This window comes from Oncorhynchus tshawytscha, linkage group LG15, assembly GCF_018296145.1.
Source record: "Oncorhynchus tshawytscha isolate Ot180627B linkage group LG15, Otsh_v2.0, whole genome shotgun sequence".
Taxonomy (NCBI): Eukaryota; Metazoa; Chordata; class Actinopteri; order Salmoniformes; family Salmonidae; genus Oncorhynchus; species Oncorhynchus tshawytscha.
In genome coordinates, this window is record NC_056443.1 from 10,066,925 (window position 1) to 10,092,000 (window position 25,076).

The 25,076-nt window shown below is 44.6% G+C and overlaps 1 protein-coding gene across 13 annotated transcripts in view; it reads left to right on the forward strand.

Annotated features, from left to right (window-relative positions):
• The window catches only part of LOC112214353 (non-muscle caldesmon), a 56,169-nt gene extending 31,127 nt beyond the window's left edge, over nucleotides 1–25,042 (forward strand). For 3 of the 13 annotated variants that reach the window (XM_024373009.2, XM_024373008.2, XM_024373007.2), the window contains 14 exons: nucleotides 1,632–1,766; nucleotides 4,470–4,854; nucleotides 4,953–4,982; nucleotides 5,079–5,282; nucleotides 5,962–6,035; nucleotides 6,716–6,980; nucleotides 7,926–8,066; nucleotides 9,891–9,934; nucleotides 10,055–10,130; nucleotides 12,685–12,819; nucleotides 13,016–13,108; nucleotides 16,801–16,869; nucleotides 20,318–20,354; nucleotides 23,114–25,042. In XM_024373009.2, the coding sequence (XP_024228777.1) occupies nucleotides 1,632–1,766; nucleotides 4,470–4,854; nucleotides 4,953–4,982; nucleotides 5,079–5,282; nucleotides 5,962–6,035; nucleotides 6,716–6,980; nucleotides 7,926–8,066; nucleotides 9,891–9,934; nucleotides 10,055–10,130; nucleotides 12,685–12,819; nucleotides 13,016–13,108; nucleotides 16,801–16,869; nucleotides 20,318–20,354; nucleotides 23,114–23,133 (1,708 nt within the window). In that variant the 3' untranslated portion in view covers nucleotides 23,134–25,042. Of the gene's footprint in view, nucleotides 1–1,631; nucleotides 1,767–4,469; nucleotides 4,855–4,952; nucleotides 4,983–5,078; nucleotides 5,283–5,961; nucleotides 6,036–6,715; nucleotides 6,981–7,925; nucleotides 8,067–9,890; nucleotides 9,935–10,054; nucleotides 10,131–12,684; nucleotides 12,820–13,015; nucleotides 13,109–16,800; nucleotides 16,870–18,376; nucleotides 18,443–20,317; nucleotides 20,355–23,113 lie in introns of all 13 variants that reach the window. The other 10 variants (XM_042298088.1, XM_042298089.1, XM_024373013.2 and 7 more) reach the window with 8 other exon arrangements.
• Nucleotides 25,043–25,076: the final 34 nt, after the last annotated feature.

A 25,076-nucleotide genomic window follows, 5' to 3' on the forward strand; every position in this document is an offset into this window, starting at 1 on the left:
TTTTTATCATTTTGGAGTAACACCCACACTCTTTCTCTCCTTCGGTCCCCCTCACTTACAGTGCATGGGAGTGTATGTAAGTTTGAGTGCCAGGGTGAGAGGGGGTGTGTGTATGCTAAAGGTATGCACCTCTCTGCAATTTGATACACAGTTACAATCCCATCAGACTAGAATCTCTATTCTAACAGTCTATATTGCTCTTCATCCTTAACATTTGCACATAGATGACTGGCTATATCCCCAAGTGCAGTTTGTAAAACAAAGTAGCAAAGAGAGACTCAACCACCCACTGTGGAACCAGGACCAGCCAATCAGAATGAGTGTTTCCCCACAAAGGGCCTTTATTACAGATTGTGTTGTGTGACAAAACTGCACATTTTAGAGTGGCCTTTTATTGTCCCCAGCACAAGTAGCACCTGTGTAATGATCATGCTATTTAATCGGCTTCTTGATATGCCACACCTGTCAGGTGGATGGATTATCTTGACAAATGATCTCTTGTTTTGTCTGTATTGGTCAAAGGTAATGCAATATTAGGGGAGTGCACAGTGCTTCTCAAAATTACGTCATCGTTGGTTTTCCTCACAAAAACGTACTAAGGAGAACGAACTCGGAGCATAGTAGTATGCATATTGAGAAACACCCTGTGTGTATGTGTATGTATGTATGTGTATGTATATGTGTATATATATGAGAGATGGAGAGAGAGGGAATACAGTATCATGATGTCACTGTCCCCCCTGGTTTAGCTTGGGCGTGAGCAGAGTTCTGTGTTCAATTATAACAACATTCCTCAGTCCGTTTACCCAGCAGGAGAGACTGCTGTTCGCAAGCTGTAAAGTCTCCCATAAAACCACTCTGCTTAACATGTTAACTGCACATGCTTCAGTAACATGCAATACGCACTGCCAAACGGCCATATGATGTTTGCTCAGCTTAGCCGATGCCTGACACTGACTTTGAAGATCACATCGAGGCAGACAGAATGGAGCTCTTCTCACAAACAAAACAGAGGCGGGGAAGATAAGAAGTGGGTTCAGTCCTTTAGGGGAGAGGCTTTCCCAATGTTTCATGAAATTGAAGATGAATCTACATAGAATGGACTGGGTACCTCTCTGTGGGCTAGAGACTTTCCTGTCATGCTGTCAAACTGCAGGGTGTTGAGATCAGTGATCTGGCCTTAGTAGAGTTCTCGGCTGGTCAGCACAGTACAGGCAAAACACACTCACGTACTGTACACACATGCACACACTATACACACACACACACAGACACTATACACACTATGGCCCTTCACACACTACGGCTCCCCACCACTCCTCCCCTCCACTGGGCTGAGCCTGGGTTGAGGCAGGCGTAGGCCAGCCGCCATGTTAGTCGGGGTCCTCTCATCGCTGGCCAAGCCACATCTCGAGACACTGTTTTCATCAGGCTGTGAAAAGTGAAACCTCAGCAGCAGCACCAGTGGCCTGAGCTCAGCAGAGCAGAGCAGAACAGGGTAGAATGTGAGTACAGTGAGTCAAGTAAAAGACACCGTGAGTCTTTTGTATTGCACTGTAAATAACTGGATAATTATCTGGAGAACAATGACTTACTTGACTCTCTCTCCTCTCTCTTTCTCCCTGCCTCAGATTGGCCTTTCAGGGTAGTAATGAGGATGAGGAGGAGGCTGCAAGGGAGCGTAGACGCAGGGCGCGTCAGGAGAGGATGAGAGGGATGGGAGGCGAGGAGCCCAGTGACAGCGTGGTGATGACCAACAGTCATAGGTAAGACCTGAAGACTTGTGTTAGCTCCCCAACATAATGTCTAGGCTTTAGCTCAGGGGCTAACGGTATTGCGGTGCGTAGGAGATTGTGGTTTGAACCCAGTTGTCCCTATAATAATGGATGTGTGTGTAACAAGGTTGTTATAGTAAACTGAAATGAAAACTAATCATAAAAAAAAAACAATTTAGTAAACTGAAATAAAATAATTAACAAATCTGTTTGAAAATCTATACTGAATAATGGAAACGATTATCTTTGACTCCAAAATGAATCAAATCAAATGTTCCGTTTTAGTTTTTTGTCAGGCAAGATGACTTTGCCAAGAGCAGCACAGCAGATATTTGGCGCGTTTGACTGGTAAGGCTAAAGCGACAGTAGATGAAAGTCAAGGAGGGAAGTCGGGGGAGGTGCATCTGTGACAGCCGAAAGTCGGACACTAATCTGGTTTTCTAACAGCAAGGCTCAGATCAACATGGCAGTTTTGCCATTGTTTATATAAGGCTTTCTTTACAATGCCGAAATAAACATGTACCTAAACCCAATATCACACACCAAACAAATAAAATCCTAATATAATATAACGTGTGTACACGTAGTACAGTCAATAATAGAGAGAGACCCTCAAATATCACGTGTATTTGTATATATCCACTGTCACGGCAAATTGGTTCCCGTTTCAGTCATGTTTGCGTGGGTCAAACAAAAACACCCTAGTGATTGGTTGACAATAGAGCCTCCAACAATGCAGACGATGGCTGCAGGATGAAGTCGTTGAGGAGCAACTACAGAGACATCATGACCTTTGATCACATGCAGTCAACATGTAGGCGCAAGTTTAACTGTTTATTTATGTATTTTGGATTTTAGCCCACTTTTCTCCCCAGTTTTCAATCTTTTCTCATCGCTGCACCTCCCCAATGGGCTCGGGAGAGGCCAAGGTGGACTTGTGTGTCCTACGAAACATGACCCGCCTAACCGCGCTCCTTAACACCCGCCAGCTTCACCCGGGAGCCAGGCACACCAATGTGTCGGAGGAAACACCGTTCAACGGGCACCCGGCCCTCCACAAGGAGTCGCTAGAGAGCGATGAGCCAAGTAAAGCCCCATCGGCCAAACCCTCCCCTAACCCGGATGACGCTGGGCCAATTGTGTGCCGTCCTATGGGACACCCGGCCACAGTGAACCCGGGTCTGTACTAATGCTTCTAGCACTGTATCTGCACATGTGCATGGGTACGCTTCACGCTGCTTCAGCGAGGTAGCTACGGTACCAGAATCTTGCACTTCAACGTTCCCGGTTGTTGCGGAAATTGACCCACTACTACTGTTTACTTTGTGCGTCTACATCATCTCGCTGAGTCTACCTTTAAATGTAACCTATGACCTGACCCATCACCTTATGCATTATTGCACCACAGTGGCAAGAACTGACATCCCAAAAAACACACGCTTAACACATAAATGGCCCCTAGCCTCCCACAAATAGGCTTCTTTCTGTCCCTTAAACTAAAACTGAAAGTAAATGACATGAAAAACGAAAAAAAAAAAAAATTGTTTTAATCAAATTGAACTAAATAAAAACTAGTAAAGTGGATCTGAAAACTTACTGAAACAACTAAACTGAATTTCAAATAAAAATCTTAAATCTAAAAGCAAAACTATAACAACCTTGGTGTGTAACCCTGATCTCGTCCACTGTTAGAATGCAGCTTCCTGCTCCCAGGAGGAAGTCCACGGAAGCTCCAGGTTTCCTGTCTGCTGTCCTACCCTTTTCCTTTCCTATCCTCTTCTGTTCTTTTTTATGGTATACTCTCTCAATGGAATAGGTGCACTGTGGGTCCCTATTGTACTGCAGGCCAGTACCCTTTCTAAAGTGTTGAAGAAGCACAAGTCTTACAGTAGAGTATCGCACACATAGACTTACATCATTTAAACAGAGACCCTCTTCTTTTGTCTACCAATCAGTCATAAATAGCTCACCCTACTGTCCGCCCCCATACCATGTCCAGTTGAGGTCAGTACAGCAGTTGACACTGGAAGTAGTGGGCTGCTCTGACATCCACCAGTACAGAAGCACTGTTGTAGTGGAGAATGGTTTCTCTCTGTGAGGTCACAGCCATATCCTGTGGCTATTGAACAAGTCCGGGATTGTCTCGACCTGTGATCGGACGTAACCCGACCCATTGTTGATTGTGTTTGGTTCTGTGCTAACATTTGCCAAGCGGTGTCGTCAGCCTGTATTCAACTCTGTCGGTATGTGCGAGGTGGTTGGAGGGTTGGATGCAGACCCACAAACGGTATTGTATGGATGCCCTGTCAGCTTGCTCTGAGGCTGGGCAAAAGGAGGTCGCTAGTCGCTAGTGCAATGTGGACTGGATACGTTTCTGGGAGAGAAAAGAAGCCATGAACTTTCGTGTCGGCCTAAGTTACGCTGTTGGACCTAACCTGTGGATAAAAGAACAACCTCAAGCTAGGAAGCCAGAAGACTTGGTGAGGTAAACTGATTAGATGTCTGAACTGGGAAATGGAGCTATTTCCCCTGTTGTTGATGTCCATATTCGTGGTGTCCAGATATTGGGGAATGTCCAGCAGAGTGGTGGTAGTTTAACTTCAGAAGCAGTGACCACATAGCGAATTCAGTGGTTTCAACTGTTTTTTGTCCCTCTGTGTAATTGACTGTGGCATGTATCTCTCTCTCTCGCAGTGTGACAGAGACGGTGTCTGTGTCCTCCTCCTCTATGACCTCCTCGGGTGGAGGAGACGATGATGAGCAGGCCCTGCTGGAGCGCATGGCCAAACGAGAGGAGCGCAGGCAGAAAAGATTGATGGAAGCTCTGGAGCGAGAGAAGGATCAGAACCCCGGCAATGACGGTAACCACGGCAGCGGGGAGAATACTGTGGAGGAGAGGTCCGTCGGTCGCAGGGGCCGTTACCAGGACAACGAAGACGAGGTGGAAGAGCGGAACTGCCGAAAGGAGGAGGAGGGGGAGGCTGCTCCGGAGGAGGAAGAGGCTGAGCAGGGAGAGGAAGAAGCGGATGAAGAGGTGGTGGAGGAGGAGAAACCGAGACAGTCCTATATGAGAGAACAGGTCGGTCTATTCTTCTTTTATGGACATTTCTGTCCATTTTCATTTTATTTTCCATCAGCGTGTTTTCATCCATTCAAATGTACCTTATTTATCCATAGGAATCCATTGACGTAAACACTAGAAACGAGGTATGATCATGGATATATTGATTGGAATGGTGGCTGGAGTTTGCTGATTATTTCTCTGATTTTGATAAAACATGACACTTCCATTCCTTCTCACAGGAAGACACAGAAGAGCAAGCAGTGGTTTTAAATGAGGTTGAGGAATCAGAGGCAGAGGTTGAAGAAAATGCTGCATTAAGTGATAAGGTAGAGGAAGAGGTAGAGGAACCAGATCAGTTAGAGGTAGAGGGCACAACAGTGACCCTGAACAATGAGACTGAGGAAGACTGTCGGATGTCAACCATCCAAAATGGCTTGGATGTGGTAAGAGTTTAACAGAGAGGTGTGAAATGGGAGCATGAACATCTCTGGATAACTCAAATGTCTCCGAAGTCATTCTCCGAAATCGTTGTGTATAATAACTCTAAAGACAACGCATAGTGTCTTTGTCAATGAGGCAGAGTAGCGGTGTAGCCTGAATGAATATTTCCCAGACATTTGAAGTTCTCCAGACGCTAAGTGTGGGTCACAGTGTGGTTTTGCATCCACGGTAATAGAGCTACATCTCATAAGGTGTGGTTGAGGTCACGGTCATGTGGTTATCTTTAAGGTGGTTTAATGCCATGCCATCCACGGAGTGGTCACAATACGGTCACTGTGTGTTCAGCTGCATGTTTGCCTCTGTGGGGAAGAGGTTGTGTGTGAAACCTGTGTTTTGCATCTGTTTTCATGTCTACTCACTTTCCGCAACCCCCTGTTTTGCTTTCAGATGTGTGTCCCAAATGGCACCCTATTCCCTTTTATAGTGCACTACTTTGAAGACTTGTGCCAAAAGTAGTCCAGTGGGGAATAGGGTGTCATTTTGGACAAAGCCAGGGTCACAGAGTGGAGTCACTGGTCTGGTTTGGATGGTGTGATGTCACATAGAAGCACCCACGCACAGACACAAGCATTCCTTCATTCCCAGAGTTCAGTGTGCTCAGCTTGTGTTCTGTGCCTGCAGGTGAATGAAAAGCAGAATGGAGGTCTGCACGAGGAGACTCCTCAAAAACACAAAAAAACAGAAAGGACCCTGAGGTAGGAGCCAGAGACTTATGTACGCTAATGGTATAATGCTACACGCAACACGTGCATGCATACACACACATACAAACACACACGCATTCTGTGGTCTTAGCATTCGGGCTCCTGAGTGGCTCAATGGTCTAAGGCAGTGCATCTCAGCACTAGAGGCGTCACTACAGACTCCCTGGCTCAAATCCAGGCTGTATCACAACCGGCCGTGATTGGGAGTCCCATAGGGCAGTGCACATATGTCCCAGCGTCGTCCGGGTTTGGCCGGTGTTGGCCGTCATTGTAAATAAGAATTTGTTCTTAACTGACTTGCCTAGTTTAAATAAAAGTTTAAAAAAAAATTCTTATAATTCATTGGTCATGATTCAAAACCTAGGGGGAGGAGAGAGGTGGGAGAGTATTGCCCAAGGTGTCTGTCATGTAATTGAAAGGCATATTTATCCCAGCGCACACAGACACACTGTTGTTTAGCATGATTGGTTTCTAGAGCAGAACAGCTGTATTTGACACGGGTCATGTAATCCTAGCTCCCCGGAGGGAAGCACTGGAGTGAAACCTTAGACAGCGCCCGGCTGAGTCTTAGTGTGTCTGTGTACCTGTGCATTTGTAGGCTTGTGTGTGTGTGTGGCTGTCTTTCTACCAGTGTGACGACATTAACCTGTCTTCCTGTGCGTGTCCCATAGCCGCGGCAGCGTGCGCTCCCCGGCAGCGGGGGCGGAGGAGCAGGACGACACGGCGCCCCTGGAGGCGGAGCTTAAGCTGGAGGAGCTGAAGCGCCGCCGTGACGATGCGGAGAGCGAGGAGTTCGAGAGGATGAGACGGAAGCAGCAGGAGGCTGAGCAGGAGCTGGAGGAGCTGAAGAAGAAGAGGGAGGAGAGGAGGAAGATCATAGAAGAGGAGGAGAGACAGAAGAAACAGGAGGAGGCCGAGAAGAAGGACAGAGAGGAGGTAGAGGTTCTCTCTCTCGCGCTCTGCCTCTCTCCTTCACTCTTCTGCACTCTCTCTCTCTCTCCCTTCCTCTCTCTCCCTCCCTTTCTCTCCTCATCTCAAGACTGTACACTTGATTTAGTCATAACATCTGTTGAAGATAACAGCTATATGTCATATTCCTGCCTGCTTCACCATGACATGATCTTACTATATACTGCATCCTTATCGGCGCACTCCTATTTGAATCCCAATAATAATTCCTTTATAGGCCATCATTCTTCGTCCCCTGCTATATGACCTCACCTTAACATATCTACACTGTGATAGTCAGTCCATAATTTGCATGTACATACTTGCACTTGACACCGCGCCATTCACCGTCTAATCACCTAGTTTGTCTTATGCAGACAGGTTTTTCTGGTTCCATCTCAAATGGCACCGTATAAAGTGGACTCATTTTGATCAGGGCTACGGCTCTGGTCAAAAGTAGTGCACTATATAGGGAACAGGATGCCGTTTCAGACACGACGTCTGTCATTTCCCGACAGGTCTCTGTGCTGTGCTTGGCTTTGAACATGGGGTCGTCTCATGTTGTGGTGCATAAGAGGCTGTTTTGTGTCAGGGTAGGTGAAGCCTGGATATAGGTGGACATCAAATAGAAGCCTGGATATAGGTGGACATCAAATAGAAGCCTGGATATAGGTGGACATCAAATAGAAGCCTGGATATAGGTGGACATCAAATAGAAGCCTGGATATAGGTGGACATCAATATAAATAGTGTTTACCTACAGACTGTAATACAATACAATAAAATGTAAAGAAGCAGTTTCTTCTTTACGTTCAACTTAGAGGAGGATACCTGTGCTTAGTTATTGTTTGCGTGCGTACATTCTTGGTCGTGCGTGCATGCGTGTGTGACCGCTTGATAACTGAGAGTTCTGCTGTGTTCCACATCTCTCAGGAGGAGAAGAGGAGGATGAAGGAAGAGATAGAAAGGAGAAGGGCGGAGGCGGCCGAGAAGAGACAGCAGATGGGGGTGGAGACTGTCGACGCAGAGGCCAAACCCTTCAAATGCTTCAGTCCCAGAGGATCCTCCCTCAAGGTCAGTCGAAAACTTTTGACCTTTGACCTCTGTCACCTCCATCTATGATGTCTGTCTATGACCAGGTTCGAATACTATCACATAGCTTTAACCTATTCAGGCCTTTCATAAATCTAGCAAGTACACTGCAGGGATCCAAAAGCTACTCCAGATGTAACAGTTGGCTCCCATATAGTAGCTTGTACTTCTTAGTCTTTTTCATGGCATAATCTCTACCTTATTCTCATTCACCTCATTGTAGGTAACAGGACCATTTTACTGGGAACGTTATGGCGTCATTGTTGTTAACAATAAGTGTCTCTGTTCTGTTGTCTTCTGTCTGTGTGTGTTTGTCTGTTGTCTTGCTACTGCGTTAAAGGCATGGAAACTTGAAACGCCACAACGTATCACTTTAAAGATAATATTTGTCATGGAGTAGTGTGTTCAATCATCTTATGTGAATAAACGCTCCAGTGTTGCTGAAATAAACTCCCATGCAGTGAATGTCCTTGGGGGTTTTCACTTTTCTGCCAGTGGAGAAAATCTAATTACTCCAAGTTTAGCAAATATCCATCTCACAGGCTGGGTACACTGAAACCTGCCCTGAAATAGTCTTACTTTGTGTGTTAGTGTTTTTTTTAAGGTAATAATCTAATTCCATTTGTTGTTGTTTGTGGTCTGGTCTGTTGGTGAATGTTAACATCCTTCCATTCCTCTCCACAGCTTTACTTTGTCATCATGTTCACTGTAGGTACAGCTGATGGTAGAAGTTGCCCACATGTTACAGATCTAGGATCAGATTACCCTTCCCCATATCTTAACCTGAACCATTAGGAGGGAGGAACGTAAAACCAGACCCTAGATCAGTGTCTATGGGCAACGTTGTTCTACTCGTAGCTCATGCGTGTGTGACGCATTATTGTGAGGTTCTACTCATTCAAGTGTCTGTGTTAACATTATTAACAACATTTCCTGTAGTTCCAGTGTAACGTAAACACATGAGTACACGCTCAGATCCTCTTGCACTGGTCCAGAGTAGTTATATTAGGATACAACGTTCCACAAGCTGCAAATGGGAGTCAACACAGTTAGCTAGATAAAGAGAGCTGCTCCCTTCAAAAACGTCAGACTCGGAGGATGCAGGAAACCGATTAGGTTAATAGGATTAGTGTACCCGCGTTGGAATGGTGCTGCTGCAGCTTGAGAATAGGGTATTTCCTGTCAAGAGGAGTATTTTAGGAACACCCACATTTCGGTAGCAGAGCCGAGCTAGAGACCAAGCAGGGTCCTTTTTTATTTCATTTTTTAGAGGGAGCGGGGATTGGATGGTTGTTCTTTTCATTTCAGGATCGCTTTCCCCCCTCTTAGACCTGTTGTCGTATATCATAAACAGCAGTCGGAGCGAGGTTCCCACAGCGCGGGGCCTGAAAAAGGCCTGTGCTTCTCTGCTCTCTGCTCTGCTCTCTGCTTTTCCTGGCTGGGTGACAGTAGCTGTAGCTAGTGCTGTGGAGAACAGAACAGTCAGTCACATTGTGTCTTGCTGGGCTAGGAAAAGCCTAGTCTAAACAAGGATGTAATGGGTCTGGTAAAAAAGAAAGAAGGGAAAGGTAGAACAGGAGAAAGGAGGAGAGGGTGCTGTTGGGTTTGGATGGTGTGTGTGATGTGGGAGTGCTATGTGTATATTTGGTTGGGGTTGTTTTCGTGTGTGTGTGTGTGTGTGTGTGTGTGTGTGTGTGTGTGTGTGTGTGTGTGTGTGTGTGTGTGTGTGTGTGTGTGTGTGTGTGTGTGTGTGTGTGCTACTGACCTAATAAATGGTTGATGCATAATTCACTGATCTCTCTACAGATTGGTGAAAGGGCAGAGTTTCTGAGCAAGTCGGCACAGAAAAGGTGAACAGTCGTTTCCATTAATTGTTTGAATCACAACTGGTGCTCTCAGTGTGAAGTCATACAGTTCAGTAATAAAATGACCCTTTGGCTAATTCTGTTGTTGTTATATGTTCTGACCAGCATGGTGAAGTCAACTCACTCTCCTGTCGTCTCTAAGATTGACAACAGACTGGAGCAGTACACCTCTGTTGCCCAGGTCAGAGGTTACACATCAACACAAATCACCTGACTAGTACAGTTACCAATGAGCCCTATGAGAACAAAATGTTGAAAAGATGTAGAAAAATTATATTTTTTTGTTGAAAAAAATGTGAAATTACATCTTGTGTGGGATTGTATAACTGTTACCATTGTTGATTATCATATCTAGAACATACAGTATATTTCAATACTGCTCTGAATCTGAAAGCTACAGTACATGCTTTAGATAATTGTAATGATACTATACTACAATAATTTTGATTTATAAGCCAAGAGAGTTTGTATCTATATTCTTCGTAGCTGTCTATTTACCACCACAAACCGATGCTGGCACTAAGACCGCACTCAATGAGCTGTATAAGCTCATAAGCAAACAGGAGAACGCTCAACCAGAGGCGGCGCTCCTAGTGGCCAGGGACTTTAATGCAGGGAAACTTAAATCCATTTTACCTCATTTCTACCAGCATGTTAAATGTGCAACCAGAGGGGAAAAACTCGAGACCACCTTTACTCCAAACACAGAGATGCATACAAAGCTCTCCCTCACCCTCCATTTGGCAAATTTGACCATAATTCTATCCTCCTGTTTCCTGCTTACAAGCTAATACTAAAGCAGGAAGCACCAATGACTCGGTCAATAAAGAAGTGGTCAGATGACCTAGATGCTAAGCTACAGGACTGTTTTAGCTAGCACAGACTGGAATATGTTCCGGGATTCTTCCGATGGCATTGAGGAGTACAGCACATCAGTCACTGGCTTCATCAATAAGTGTATCAATGACGTCATCCCCACAGTGACTGTACATACATACCCCAACCAAAAGCCATGGATTACAGGCAACATCCGCACTGAGCTTAAGGGTAGAGCTGCCGTTTTCAAGGAGCAGGACTCTAACCCGGAAGCTTATAAGAAATCCCGCTATGCCCTCCGACAAACCATCAAACAGTCAAAGCGTCAATATGGGACTAAGATCGAATCGTACTACACCAGCTCTGACACTCATCGGATGTGGCAGAGCTTGCAAACTATTACAGATTACAAAGGGAAGCACAGCCGAGAGCTGCCCAGTGACACGAGCCTACCAGACAAGCTAAATTACTTTTTTGCTCGCTTCGAGGCAAGTAACACTGAAACATGCATGAGAGAATCTGTGTGATCACGCTCTCCGTAGCCGATGTGAGTAAGACCTTTAAACAGGTCAAAATTCACAAGGCTGCAGGGCCAGACGGATTACCAGGATGTGTACTGCGAGTATGCGCTGACCAACTGGCAAGTGTCTTCACTGACATTTTCAACCTCTCCCTGTCTGAGTCTAATACCAACATATTTCATGCAGACCACCATAGTCCCTGTGCCCAAGAACACTAAGGTAACCTGCCTAATTGTCTACCGACCCGTAGCAAAACCAACACCATCATTAAATTTGCCGATGACACAACAGTGGTAGGCCTGATCACCGACAATGATGAGACAGCCTATAGCGAGGATGTCAGAGACCTGGCCGTGTGGTGCCAGAATAACAACCACTCCCTCAACGTGATCAAGACAAAGGAGATGATTGTGGACTACAGGAAAAGGAGAACCGAGCACTCCCATATTCTCATCGACAGGGCAGTAGTGGAGCAGGTTGAGAGCTTCAAGTTCCTTGGTATCCACATCACCAACAAACTATCATGGTCCAAACACACCAAGACAGTCGTGAAGAGGGCACACAAAGCCTATTCCCCCTCAGGAGACTGAAAAGATTTGGCATGGGTCCTCAGATCCATAAAAAGTTATACAGCTGCACCATCACTGCCTGGTATGTTAGCTGCTCGGCTTCTGACAGCAAGGCACTACAGAGATAAGTGCGTACTGCCCAGTACGTCACTGGGGCCAAGCTTCCTGCCATCCAGGACCTCTATACCAGGCGGTGTCATAGGAAGGCCCTAAAAATTGCCAAAGACTCCAGCAATTCTAGTCATAAACTGTACTCTCCACTTCCCGAATGGCAAGCGGTACCGGAGTGCCAAGTCTAGGTCTAAAAGGCTTCTTAGCAACCTCTACCCCCAAGCCATAAGACTCCTGAACATCTAATCAAATGGACACCCAGACTATTTGCTTTGTCCCCCCTCTTTTACACTGCTGCTACTCTCTGTGTATTATTACCTCAATTACCTCGACTAACCTTTGCCCCCTCACATTGATTGACTCTGTACCTGTACCCCCTGTATATAGCCATACTACTGTTATTTTACTGCTGCTCTTTAATTATTTGTTACTTTTATTTCCTATTTTTTACTTAACACTTATTTTTCTTAAAACGGCATTGTTGGTTAAGGGCTTGTAAGTACGCATTTCACTGTAAAGTGAAATTGTATTTGTCACAAACACAATTTGATTTGATTTGTATGGCTCCTTCCTCACGGCCATTTTAAACAAGTCACAAAAATAATTCCAGATACGAAAACGCAATAAGACATTTCTCTTCTCTCCTTTGCCGACACCGATCATTCCCCACTCTGAATCCAACACTAACATAGTCTCCCATTCCCTTCTCCCTATACAGAACAAGGATATGCGGTCCCCACGCTCCGGTGCCGTGGACCTGCCCATGGTGACAGATGGGATACGCAACATTAAGAGCATGTGGGAGAAAGGCAGCGTGTTCAACTCGCCCGGGGGAGGCGGGGGCACGTACAAGGTGGGGACCGGGAAACAACCGGGAATCTGGAACTCCATTTGGGAGCGGTTTGGGAGGAAATAGGGAGCAAAGGGGGGGGCAGGGACTCGTTTCACTGCCACTTCCTGTTCATCCTCGATGACGACCAGCCCCGGGGCGTTCTGCTGGAGTTGAACTTTGCCCATGTCTTTTTTTCTGTTCCCTCCTCTACACACAGGAAGCAGCTGGGATGAAGATAGGTGTGGCGGGCCGCATCAATGACTGGCTGAATAAAACCCCCGAGAGCAAAACGCCGGGAGGAAGGCCCGCGGTAGGTCATCTCCATGACAACCACTTACTCTACAGTGTGTTTGTCCTTTTTGCACCTCTTTATCTAATCCTATATTTATCCTTTATTGAGATGAACAACGTCTTTTTCAAGGGAGACAGCGAACAGACACTCATTATGAAACATAGTATATGTGCGGTCCCAACTCAGTGTTGCTCCTGCACTTGAGCTGTAGTGTAAGCAAGCATTCATCAGACCAGAGACTTAAGCTCATTTAATGATGATGGATAGGGCTTTCCGTGAACTAGCCCGAGTGTAAAAAACATTAAGGACGCCTGCTCTTTCCATGACATAGACTAACCAGGTGAATCCAGGTGAAATATACGATCCCTTATTGATGTTAAATCCACTTCAATCAGTGTAGATGAAGGTTAAAGAAGGATTTTAAGTCTTGAGACAATTGAGATGTGGATTATATATGTGTGCCATTCAGAAGGTGAATGGGAACGACAAAAGATTGAAGTGCCTTTGAACGGGGTATGGTAGTAGGTAGGTGCCAGGCGCACCGGTTTGAATGTGTCAAGAACTGCAACGATGCTGGGTTTTTCACCTCAACAGTTTCTTGTGTGTCTCAAGAATAGTCCACCACTCAAAGGACATCCAGCCAACTTGACACAACTGTGGGAAGAGTTGGAGTCAACATGGGCCAGCATCCATGTGGAATGCTTTCGACACCTTGTAGAGTCTATTCCCCGATGAATTGAGGCTGTTCTGAAGGCAAAGGGGGGGGGTGTTGCAACTCAATATTAGGAAGGTGCCCTTAATGTTTTGTACACTCAGTGTATACAGTATTTTCTAATAGTTTTGAGAAGTGCTGTTAGCTACCATGTATTTTTGTACTTGTATTAATAATTGCCTGCAAATATTGGCGCGGTAGTAAGATGATGTGCTCTGTTGGGAGAAATAGTCTAGCGTCACCTAGTGAATTTGAAATATAACTCATATTAAAAGAAAAATAGCAAAGTGGATGAGCTGTTGAGTTATATTCAAAATCAAATCAAATGTATTTATATAGCCCTTCTTACATCAGCTGATGTCTCAAAGTGCTGTACAGAAACCCAGCCTAAAACCCCAACAGCAAGCAATGCAGGTGTAGAAGCACGGTGGCTAGGAAAAACTCCCTAGAAAGGCCAAAACCTAGGAAGAAACCTAGAGAGGAACCAGGCTATGAGGGGTGGCCAGTCCTCTTCTGGCTGTGCCGGAGATTATAACAGAACATGGCCAAGATGTTCAAATGTTCATAAATGACCAGCATGGTCAAATAATAATCATCACAGTAGTTGTTAAGGGTGCAGCAAGTCAGCACCTCAGGAGTAAATGTCAGTTGGCTTTTCATAGTCGATCATTAAGAGTATCTCTACCGCTCCTGCTGTCTCTAGAGAGTTGAAAACAGCAGGTTTGGGACAGGTAGTACGTCCGGTGAACAGGTCAGGGTTCCATAGCCGCAGGCAGAACAGTTGAAACTGGAGCAGCAGCACGGCCAGGTGGACTGGGGACAGCAAGGAGTCATCATGCCAGGTAGTCCTGAGGCATGGTCCTAGGGCTCAAGTCCTCCAAGAGAGAGAAAGAAAGAGAGAATTAGAGAGAGCATACTTAAATTCACACAGGACACCGGATAAGACAGGAGAAGTACTCCAGATATAACAAACTGACCCTAGCCCCCCGACACAAACTACTGCAGCATAAATACTGGAGGCTGAGACAGGAGGGGTCAGGAGACACTGTGGACCCATCCGATGATACCCCCGGACAAGGCCAAACAGGAAGGATATAACCCCACCCACTTTGCCAAAGCACAGTATAGTTATAACCATGAAGTCATGAAGGAAAAACACATAGCACATAACCGCAGTCATTTATTTGTGTTGTAAAAAGTACATATCACATATTATCGGAGTATGTATTAGTTTAGTATGAAATGTGGCATGGTTCCTACCATGGATCACATGCTGGTTATCAGAAGGACTTAGGGCTTTAGTCAGACAGGCTGCTTCCCATGCTGGGCTGCATGGATGCATTCCACCATACCAGTGCTTCATCTCAAATGGCACCCTATTCCCTAAGTAGTGCACTACTTTTGACCAGGGCCCATATGCCATATTTATCCCAGTATTTTACCCAACAGGCTCAGACTTTCTGTTTCCATCTACGTGGACCGGCACCCACGTCTCACTCAGCCATGGCTATGGTGGACCTGCTCTAATTTGGAGCCAAGGACCCTGTGTACTTTTCAGCTGACCGTTACGTAACAATTGTAAACGGTGAACTTTAACACCTTCTCACAAAGCAACAGTCTTGAATGATGCAGAGGTCGTTGATTCTGCCCGCCACAAGTCTTTAGTCACAAGTCTTTAGGCGGCAGGTAGCCGAGTGGTTAACAGCATTGGACCAGTAACCAAAATGTTGCTGGTTTGAATCCCTGAGCTGACTTGGTGAAAAAAAATCTGTTGATGTCGCCTTGAACAAGGCACTTAACCCTAACTCTTCCTGTAATTTGCTCTGGATAAGAGTGTCTGCTAAATGACCGAAATGTCGTGTCACACTGATGGAAACACAATAATGCAAGAGCTGACATTACCATAGAACTTCAAAACTCTGGGGCTCCCGAGTGGCGCAGCAGTCTAAGGCACTGCATCTCAGTGCTAGAGGCATCACTACAGACCCTGGTTTGATCCCGGGCTGTATCACAACTGGCTGTGATCGGGAGTTCCATAGGGCGGAGCACAATTGGCCCAGCGCCGTCCGGGTTAGGGGAGGGTTTGGCCCGGGGTAGGGCGTCATTGTAGAATAGAAATGTGTTCTTAACTGACTTGCCTAGTTAAACAAAGGTTAAGTAAAAAAAAAAAAATCTAAACACTGGTGGCCCACTGGTTTGGGATAAGTCTCGATACACCGTAGTGATACACCATGTGGCCGCTAGAGGGCCGTTGCCACGGTGACGTGGTGTTGAGAAGAAGTGGTGCAGAAGGCCCGGGCATTGTGAGTGGTTTGGTGTGGCTGGTTATACGGTTGGTAACATGATACCTACTGCCAACCTTTGATGTGTAGCTTTTTAACCAGCTAAGAACCCCTGTGAGTTTTACATGGACATTAAAAGTGACTTTCACTTAAATAATTGACATAAAAGACTTGATTGATGAGTCATGATCGCTCTCCGATATAGATTCTGATATGGGTGACTGACTTGCTCTCTGGGAATGTTTGGTCTGTTCTGCCTCTGCCTGCTGACAAATGATGTCTTGAAATGACTGCAACATCTGTCTCCCTCTTGTGGTTAAAAGGAGCATAACAGAATTGCATTTCTGAAATATTCTTTACTGACTGTCGCTCTTCTGTCTTCTTTCCTTTAGAAGCTTCTTCCATTCTTCAATCTGAAGTGACTGTTTCTCCTTTCCCCTCCTAGCTCAGCACCTCTCTGGGGTAATCCTTCTCTTTGTCATCCCTCCTTCTTTCTGCTGGACTTCTCTTTCTGCCTCTTCTCCCATCCCTTTTCTCAGCGCCTCAGGTATTACAACCCAATTGTTGACGCACTTCTGTTTCCTCAACTAAAATACTGCAGCCATTGTTGGAATTGTGTGTCTTGAATGTGAGTTGACGAGGACTACAGACACTGATGCAAGCCTCCCCCCCTCTCTCTCTCTCCCTTTTTCCATCCCTCCTTTCTCTCTCTGCAGGACCTAAAGCCAGGAGATGTGACCAACAAGAGAAGTCTGTGGGAAAACAAGGGCTCCTCCCCAGCCAAGGTAACCTGAACCACCTGAACTCTTCATAGTACACACACACACATACACTATTGTAAAACAAATGTATTATCTAGAACCTAAAAGGGTTCTCCAGCTGTCCCCATAGGATAACCCTTTGAAGAACCCTTTTTGATTCCAGGGAGAACCTATTTGGTTCCAGATAGAACCTTTTTGGGTTCCATGTAGATCCCTTTTCACAAAGGGTTTCCTATGGGGACAGCCAAAGAACTCTTTTGGAACCCTTTTTTCTAAGTGTTCATGTACATAAACACACACACCTGAAAACACACCTGAGTTTAGACCATGGCTAATGCCATGAAGAATGTACACTGAACAAAAATATTAATGCAACATGTAAAGAGTTGGTCCCATGTTTCATGAGCAGAAATAAAAGATCCCAGAAATCTTCCATAAACAAATTCCTCTCAAATTTTGTGCACAAATTTGTTTGCATCCCTGCTAGCGAGCATTTCTCCTTTGCCGAGATAATCCATCCACCTGACAGATGTGGTATATCAAGAAGCTGATTAAACAGCATTGTCATTACACAGGTGCCCCTTGTGTTGGGGACAATAAAAGGCCACTCTAAAATGTGCAGTTTTGTAACACAACACAATGCCACAGATGTCTCAAGTTTTGAGAGAGGGTGCATTTGGCATGCTGACTGCAGGAATGCCCACCAGAGGTGTTACTAGATAATGTAATGCTCATTTCTCTACCATAAGCCGCCACCAACGTCATTTTAGAGAATTTGGCAGTACTTCCAACCATCATCACAACCGCAGACCACGTGTATGGCATTGTGTGGGTGAGCAGTTTGCTGATGCAACTTTGTGAACAGAGTGCCCATGGTGGCGGGGGGGTTATGGTATGGGCAGGAATAAGCTACGGACGACGAACACTACTGCATTTTATGAATGGGAATTTGAATGCACACAAATACCGTGACGAGATCCTGAGGTATCTGTGACCAACAGATGCATATCTGTATTCCCAGTCATGTGAAATCCATAGATTAGAGCCTAATTTATTTATTTCAATTCACTGATTTCCTCATATGAAGTGTAACTCTGTAAAATCTTTGAAATTCTTGCATGTTGCGTTTATATTTTTGTTAGTATAGTTACAGATGTCAAAACTGAGCAAAAATCCTAAAAATTACTGGAATTTGTACCATCATCCTTTCTCACACAGCTGTGTCCCAAGTGGGACTCTACTCCCTACACAGAGCACTTATTTTAAAAAAGAAAATTATTTGCTACAGCCTTATGAGCCTTGGTCTAAAGTAGTGCGCTACATAGGGAGTAGGGTTTCAATTAGGACACATATACAGTAAACTCTACAGTACATTCACATGTCACACAACAACAGTACACTTAAAAGTATACCTGGGGAGTGTTTTGAGGCCTTGTAGTATTCATCTGTTAGTTAATAATATCATATGATGTACATTTGCCAGCTAGGGGGATAACAACAGCTTGTTGCTTTGTCTTGTTTCTGTTTGAAGAGCTCTGAAGAAGAGCTCTCTTAGCTAGTTGACTTCACCGTTAACTAGTCTGGAAACCCTGGAGAGGTAAAGATGTTTTAAAGATGTCAACTTCACTGCACTAATATTATCACTGGAATGACCTCAGTCTACTATGATGTCAGGTCTTCTTCTCTTTTATTGGTAATAATTCGCTCTGGCCTGGTCCCAGATCTGTTTGTTGCAATGACTATAGGAGTTGGAAAGGCAGCACGGGAAGATCTGGAACCAGGAAAGCTGCACTGTAAATAGAAGTCAATGTTAAGGGCCATGTATTGTGCTATTGAAATATATAAACTTGGTGGTTCGAGCCCTGAATGCTGATTGGCTGACAGCCGTGGTATATCAGACCGTATATCACGGGTATGGCAAAACATTTATTTTTACTGCTCTAATTGTGTTGGTAACCAGTTTATAATAGCAATAAGGCAACTCGGGGTTTGTGGTATATGGCCAATATACCACGGCTAAGGGCTGTATCCATGCACTCCGCGTTGCGTCGTACCTAAGAACAGCCCTTAGCCGTGGTATATTGGCCATATACCACACCCCCCCCCATGCCTTATTGCTTAAATATACTATACTATGGGTAATTAGTGCCTCAAGTGCCTTTCACAAAATGGCTGTTCTATATTGTTTTCCATCCTTTAATTTCCCCTCTTAGACACAAAAGCACCCACTCTTCCTGTATAGTCCTTTCTACTCTACTGTATATTTCAGTTCATGTTGTTGTAGAGGTACACTTCATTTTACACTTCATTTTACACATTTTACACATAATACATACACTTGGCCTTGCTAGCAGAACCAATCCTTGCTACTGTATGTGTGGTTCCTTTTAACCACATCCTGAACAGGCAGTTGAAAGGACAGCTATTTCCAACCTCTACTGTGACCCTCACAATACAGGACCCCATGGCGCTCCAATGACCACAGTGTTGGCCACAACCCCACCAAGTGGCCTCCGCTATTTACTAGGATGATATTTCACCGATAAAAGACACAATAATTATATTTATTTATGGAATGGCTCTAAATTTGGCCCCTGGAGCAGAGAGGCTTGTGAAATAGGCCCTGGCATGCCTTGCTCTGCTGTCTCCCTATAGCGGAACACACAGACAGAGTACAGCAGCCTGCCAGCAGTGCAGTCCAATGCTGTGGCGAGCCACATAGAGCTGGAGGGGCACTAGACTACTGGTTAGTGCTGACGTAAACCAGGCGTGGCGCAGGGGAAGGTAGCGGGCTAGCGGTTATGAGCTGTGTTATTAACTAACCACAAATTGTGGTGATGTCAGGGGAGCTGTATGGGGGGATAGGGGACGTAGGAGCCTGATGGGCTTGGGATGAGTTCATGGGAGCGGGCGGGATATTAGTGGCAACCTATTCCCTATATAGTGCACTCCTTTTAAGGCTCTGGTCAAAAGTATTGCACCATATAGGGCATAGGATGCCATTTGGGACACAGGCAGGACAGTGTTACAACAGGGAACTATGGGAGACGTCGTCCACGAACCACCGCGACCGGGCATTGCTGGATAGGCTTCGTGTGGCTGTGTGTTTGGGGATGCGAATGCAGGGTTTGGATGTGTTGGGCAGGATGTGAACCCTGTTCATGTTGTTTCCCCAAATCCCCCGTTTGGCTGGAATAAGCTTCATGGTTCATTACTGTGGCATTTGCACTCTGTCTCAAACCTCTCAACCGAAGGCCCTAAAAATAATGGAAATCCTACTCAATTGAACATCAACCCTTCCTTATTAATGTAGAAGAGGTACATTTGGTCGAACCACGGCCTGAGATTGAAAGGTTCCAGTGCACACAGCTTCTCTCAGGAAATGGCAGCGTTGACTAAATGGACTGTTGAAGTGACTGCTACCTCAGATGACTTTCTCTCTTGACTTATTTCTCCACCTATCTTCTCTCAGGTGACTGGCAGAGGGGAGAATAAATCTGTTGCCAACGGTGAGTCCATTCTCTTACCATTACCAACATAGTTTTAAGCCTTAGGCTGAGGTCAAAGGGGACTGACTGTGTGTGTATCTGTGCCCATCTTGTTTGGGCCTATGCATGTCTTTGTATCTACGTTATTCATAAGTCTGTGCTCTACTGACAATACACACCCAGAGACAGTGAGGTTAAAGGGTTCTGCTCCATCTGAAAAGGGACAGGGAAAGGAGCCTGTTGTAATTTACCGTCGACCATGTGGCCCAGCAGCACCCATAACTCCCTTCCTTCCCACCCTGTAACACTATCGCCCCTGGGACCTGGCGTCAGCTGTAAATCATCTGTGTTTGCTGTTTGGCTCTCTGGCGATGGCGTTTTCAGATGCCACTTTCGCATTGTGTTCTATTTCCAAAGTGGCCCGCACGCCACAACTCCTTTTGTCCCGGTAGAGAGAACTGTTTGACCTTCAGGGATGCCGGGCATGTCTGTGTAATGTGTCGTTTTTCCAACCCCACTCGCCACTCTGCTCCTTACTCCGACCTGGATTCTATTGTTGGGGTCGGCCCTTCCAGGCTGTGAACCACTGAACAGCTGTTGGGTTGACACATTACTAGCTCGTGTGGTGGAAGATTATCACGCCATACACCTCATTTTGTCAGGGGCTAGCAGAGGAGAGGCAAACTCAATATAACAAGCTCACTTCACAGTTTAGGCACGGTGTGGCTCCATAGTTAGTGCTTTCTGAAAATCTCGACCCAAGACAATCGGTCTCTCTACTTTAATCCTAAATGTGTTAAAGTAGTGAGAGAGAGAGACACTTGAAATAGCTACACACATCCAACGTTTCTCGACACACACACACACCTTGTATTCACCCCCATCCTCTTTGTTGTCGCTGAGAGAAGGGCAAATGACAACATGACAGGCGTCAGTTATATAAATGTCAGTAGAGACAGGTAGGCAGGCAGGGACCTCACAGGCATCTAACACCACATTGAGCAGCATGCAACAACCCCAGTCTCATGCAGAAAGGCCTGCTTAACTGTTCTTACTGAAGGCTCTAGTCATACTGCAAAGACTTAACACCAGGTCAAGATTGCAACCAAGACAGAGGTCTCTTTAGCTGGCTAAATTTGACTGACTGTGGGTAAAGGCATAATGGTTTTCTCCTGAGGCGAGACATCCTAGATCTCTTTCTAATAGATATGTATGTGTGGGTGGGTGGATGGATGTGTGGATTTAACCCATCAGACATATAGTACCAGTTAAACGTTTGAACACGCCTACTCATTCAACTATGAAATAGCACATATGGAATCCTGTAGTAACCAAAAAAGTATTTTATATTTGAGATTCATCAAAGTAGCCACCCTTTGCCTTGATGACAGCTTTGCACACTTGGCATTCTCTCAACCAGCTTCACCTGGAATGCTTTTCCAACAGTCTTGAAGGAGTTCCCATATATGCTGAGCACTTGTTGGCTGCTTTTCCTTCACTCTGGGGTCCAACTCATCCCTAACCATCTCAATTGGGTTTGGGTCGGGTGATTGTGGAGGCCAGGTCATCTGATGCAGCACTCCATCACTCTCCTTCTTGGTCAAATAGCCCTTACACAGCCTGGAGGTGTGTTGGGTCATTGTCCTGTTGAAAAACATCCCACTAAGAGCAAACCAGATGGGATGGCGTAGCGCTGCAGAATGATATGGTAGCCAAGCTGGTTAAGTGTGCCTTGAATTCAAAATAAATCACTGACCGTGTCACCAGCAAAGTGCCCCACACCATCACACCTCCTCCTCCGTGCTTAACGGTGGGAACCACACATGCGGAGATCATCCGTTCACCTAGTCTGCGTCTCACAAAGAAACGGAGGTTGGAACCAAACATCTCAAATTTGGATTCATCAGACCAAAGGACAGATTTCCACCAGTCTAATGTCCATTGCTGTGTTTCTTGGCCCAAGCAAGTCTCTTCTTCCTATTGGTGTCCTTTAGTAGTGGTTTCTTTGCAGCAATTCAACCATGAAGGCCTGATTCACACCGTCTCCTCTGAACAATTGATGTTGAGATGCGTCTGTTACTTGAACTCTGAAGCATTTATTTGGGCTGCAATCTGAGGTGCAGTTCACTCTAATGAACTTATCCTCTGCAGCAGAGTTAAATCTGGGTCTTCCTTTCCTGTGGTGGTCCTCATGAGAGCCAGTTTCATCATAGGTTTTTGCAACTGCACATGAAGCAACTTTTCCATATTGACTGACTTTCATGTCTTAAAGTAATGGACTGTCATTTCTCTTTGCTTATTTGAGCTGTTCTTACCATAATATGGACTTGGTCTTTTACCAAATAGGGCCATCTTCTGTATACCCACCCCTACCTTGTCACAACTCAACTGATTGGCTCAAACACATTAAGAAGGAAATAAATTCCACAACTGAACTTTTAATTGAAATGCATTCTAGGTAACTACATCATGAACCTGATTGAGAGAATGCCAAGAGTGTGCTAAGCTGTCAAGGCAAAGGGTGGCTATTTTGAAGAATCTCAAATCTAAAATATATTTTGATTTGTTTAACAATTATTTTTGCTCACTACATGATTCCATATGTGCTATTTCATAGTTTTGATGTCTTCACTATTATTCTACAATGTAGAAAATACTAAAAATAAAGACAAATCCTGGAATGAGTAGGTGTGTCCAAACTTTTGACTGGTACTGTAGGTTAGAGTATTCAAACCTTAGATTTTGACTGTAGCTCTTATCGAGTTGTCTCTGTCCCTCAGCAGGTATGGGACACGAATGATACAACGAGCTTCTTCTGATGGCTGGTGGGGACCAAGACAATCCAAGACTCTTCCTTTTCTATGTATTATACCAAAAAAAAATATGACCACCACCCTGAGGGAGCCCAAGGAAAGGAGAGAAACAGGAGATTCTATTTAATAAGCACTGTACTGAAACGAACAGCCACCAACCATCTCGTCACATGACAGTGTAGTGCCTTTGCACAAGGACTTACTATGACTTACTTTCACAACAAACAAACAAAATAATATGCTGTGAAATGTGGATGTTTTATGATATGGTCATTTGTTTTATATGTTATAAGCAAAAACTTACAGAAGAGAAAAAACTGAATTGAAATTAGATATATTTCCCATGCGCTCTTCAGTACATGTGTAGTTTTGATATAGTAGAGAAATGCTTTTATGTGAGGTGTCCAGTTCCACAATCATATCCGTGTTCCAAAGAGAGACATCTACCATCAATGCTCTGTCCATGTCGTCCATCTCACTTCTTTTTAAAATTTATATTTAAAGCAAAGCTTCACACACGGCTATTTTATTCATGTTCACCAGTTCAGGAGAGAGATTATACGGACTCCATACATTTGGCTTATTTCACCTTTTTTTTGTCTTACCAATTAGTGCAACAATGGTCTGAGTTAATATGTGTTAGCACATAAGTACACGTCGTTATGAATATTATACTGTATCTTCTATTACAGCTTTATACTCAAGATTTGTTTCGCTTTTGTACTCTAAAATTGAGTGACTACCAACCGACAAGAGGCAATGAAAGGCAGTGCAAGCAACTAAAGGAAAGTTGTATATTAAAACGGCTATTATAACGTTTATTATCCTAGTTTCAATTTATTTATGTTTTTTAAAAACGTGTTTTGTCATCGGCTGTCTTTGTAGCTTTTGTACTTGCTGTTTGAATCTCTAAATTCACTTTGTTAAACTTTCAAACAACCCATAATTCAGCAGGTGTACTTAAGAGTTACATCCTCATCTTAAGGACTCTCTGACCCACAACATTCCACACCACTAAGCACGCCGCCGGGCTTATTCACATGCATGCTTCAATGGCTTCTATTCAGGAGGTTAAGGACCTCAGCTTTGTCAGTGAGTTTGTCTGAATATGGCAGGCCAGATACACATTTATATACTATGCCTGTACCATGAGACGGCGTTGGTTTAAGCCGTATGTCGCCTTGCCATTTATTAAACCCAAATCCGATGTACTAACTATAGGACTCTGAAAGAAGGGAAAGTGCACATTTCGATATTGACAATGACAGAGGATTGAGTCAGCCAACAATTGCGCTCGACGCTTGTTCTGGGTTTGAGTTTTCCTAAAAGTTCCGTAGTGGTATGTAAGGTCGTGTTTACAGCACACATCCTTTACATGCAACGGTCTCAAGGCCTTGTTGTTGCGTGCACCGAATAAACTGTACCTTGCACGTTGCCAACTCAGTATGACTTCCGCTGTTTCTTTTTTTTTTACCGTTTCATTATCGATGTTCTATGTTTCACGTTTCATTCATTCATTTTGCATGACGTGCTTTGATAATATGGGTATTATATAGAGGTTAGCAGGGGTATTGTAAGATTGTTCTGTGTAAACCTTGACAATCACATTTCACGACTCCTTAGAAATACGAGCAATGGAGTCTGACCAAAATATCTAACATTATTTTACATTGCTGTTATTTCATATTTTGGTCATTTGCTTTTTTTTGTCCGTTTTTAAATTGTATTTTATTTTATTTCAAACACCCTCATTTATTGTGTAGAGTTAACTATGCAAGGCACTCTGTCGTTTCAGATACAACTTTGTTATAGTAGTGGGTAGTTTCCTACAGAATGAATGTTATGAAATATTTGTACCGTTGACTCAACAACAGCAATAAAGAGATATAAATTGTTCCAACTCTTTCTTTCTAACACTGAACTCACTATA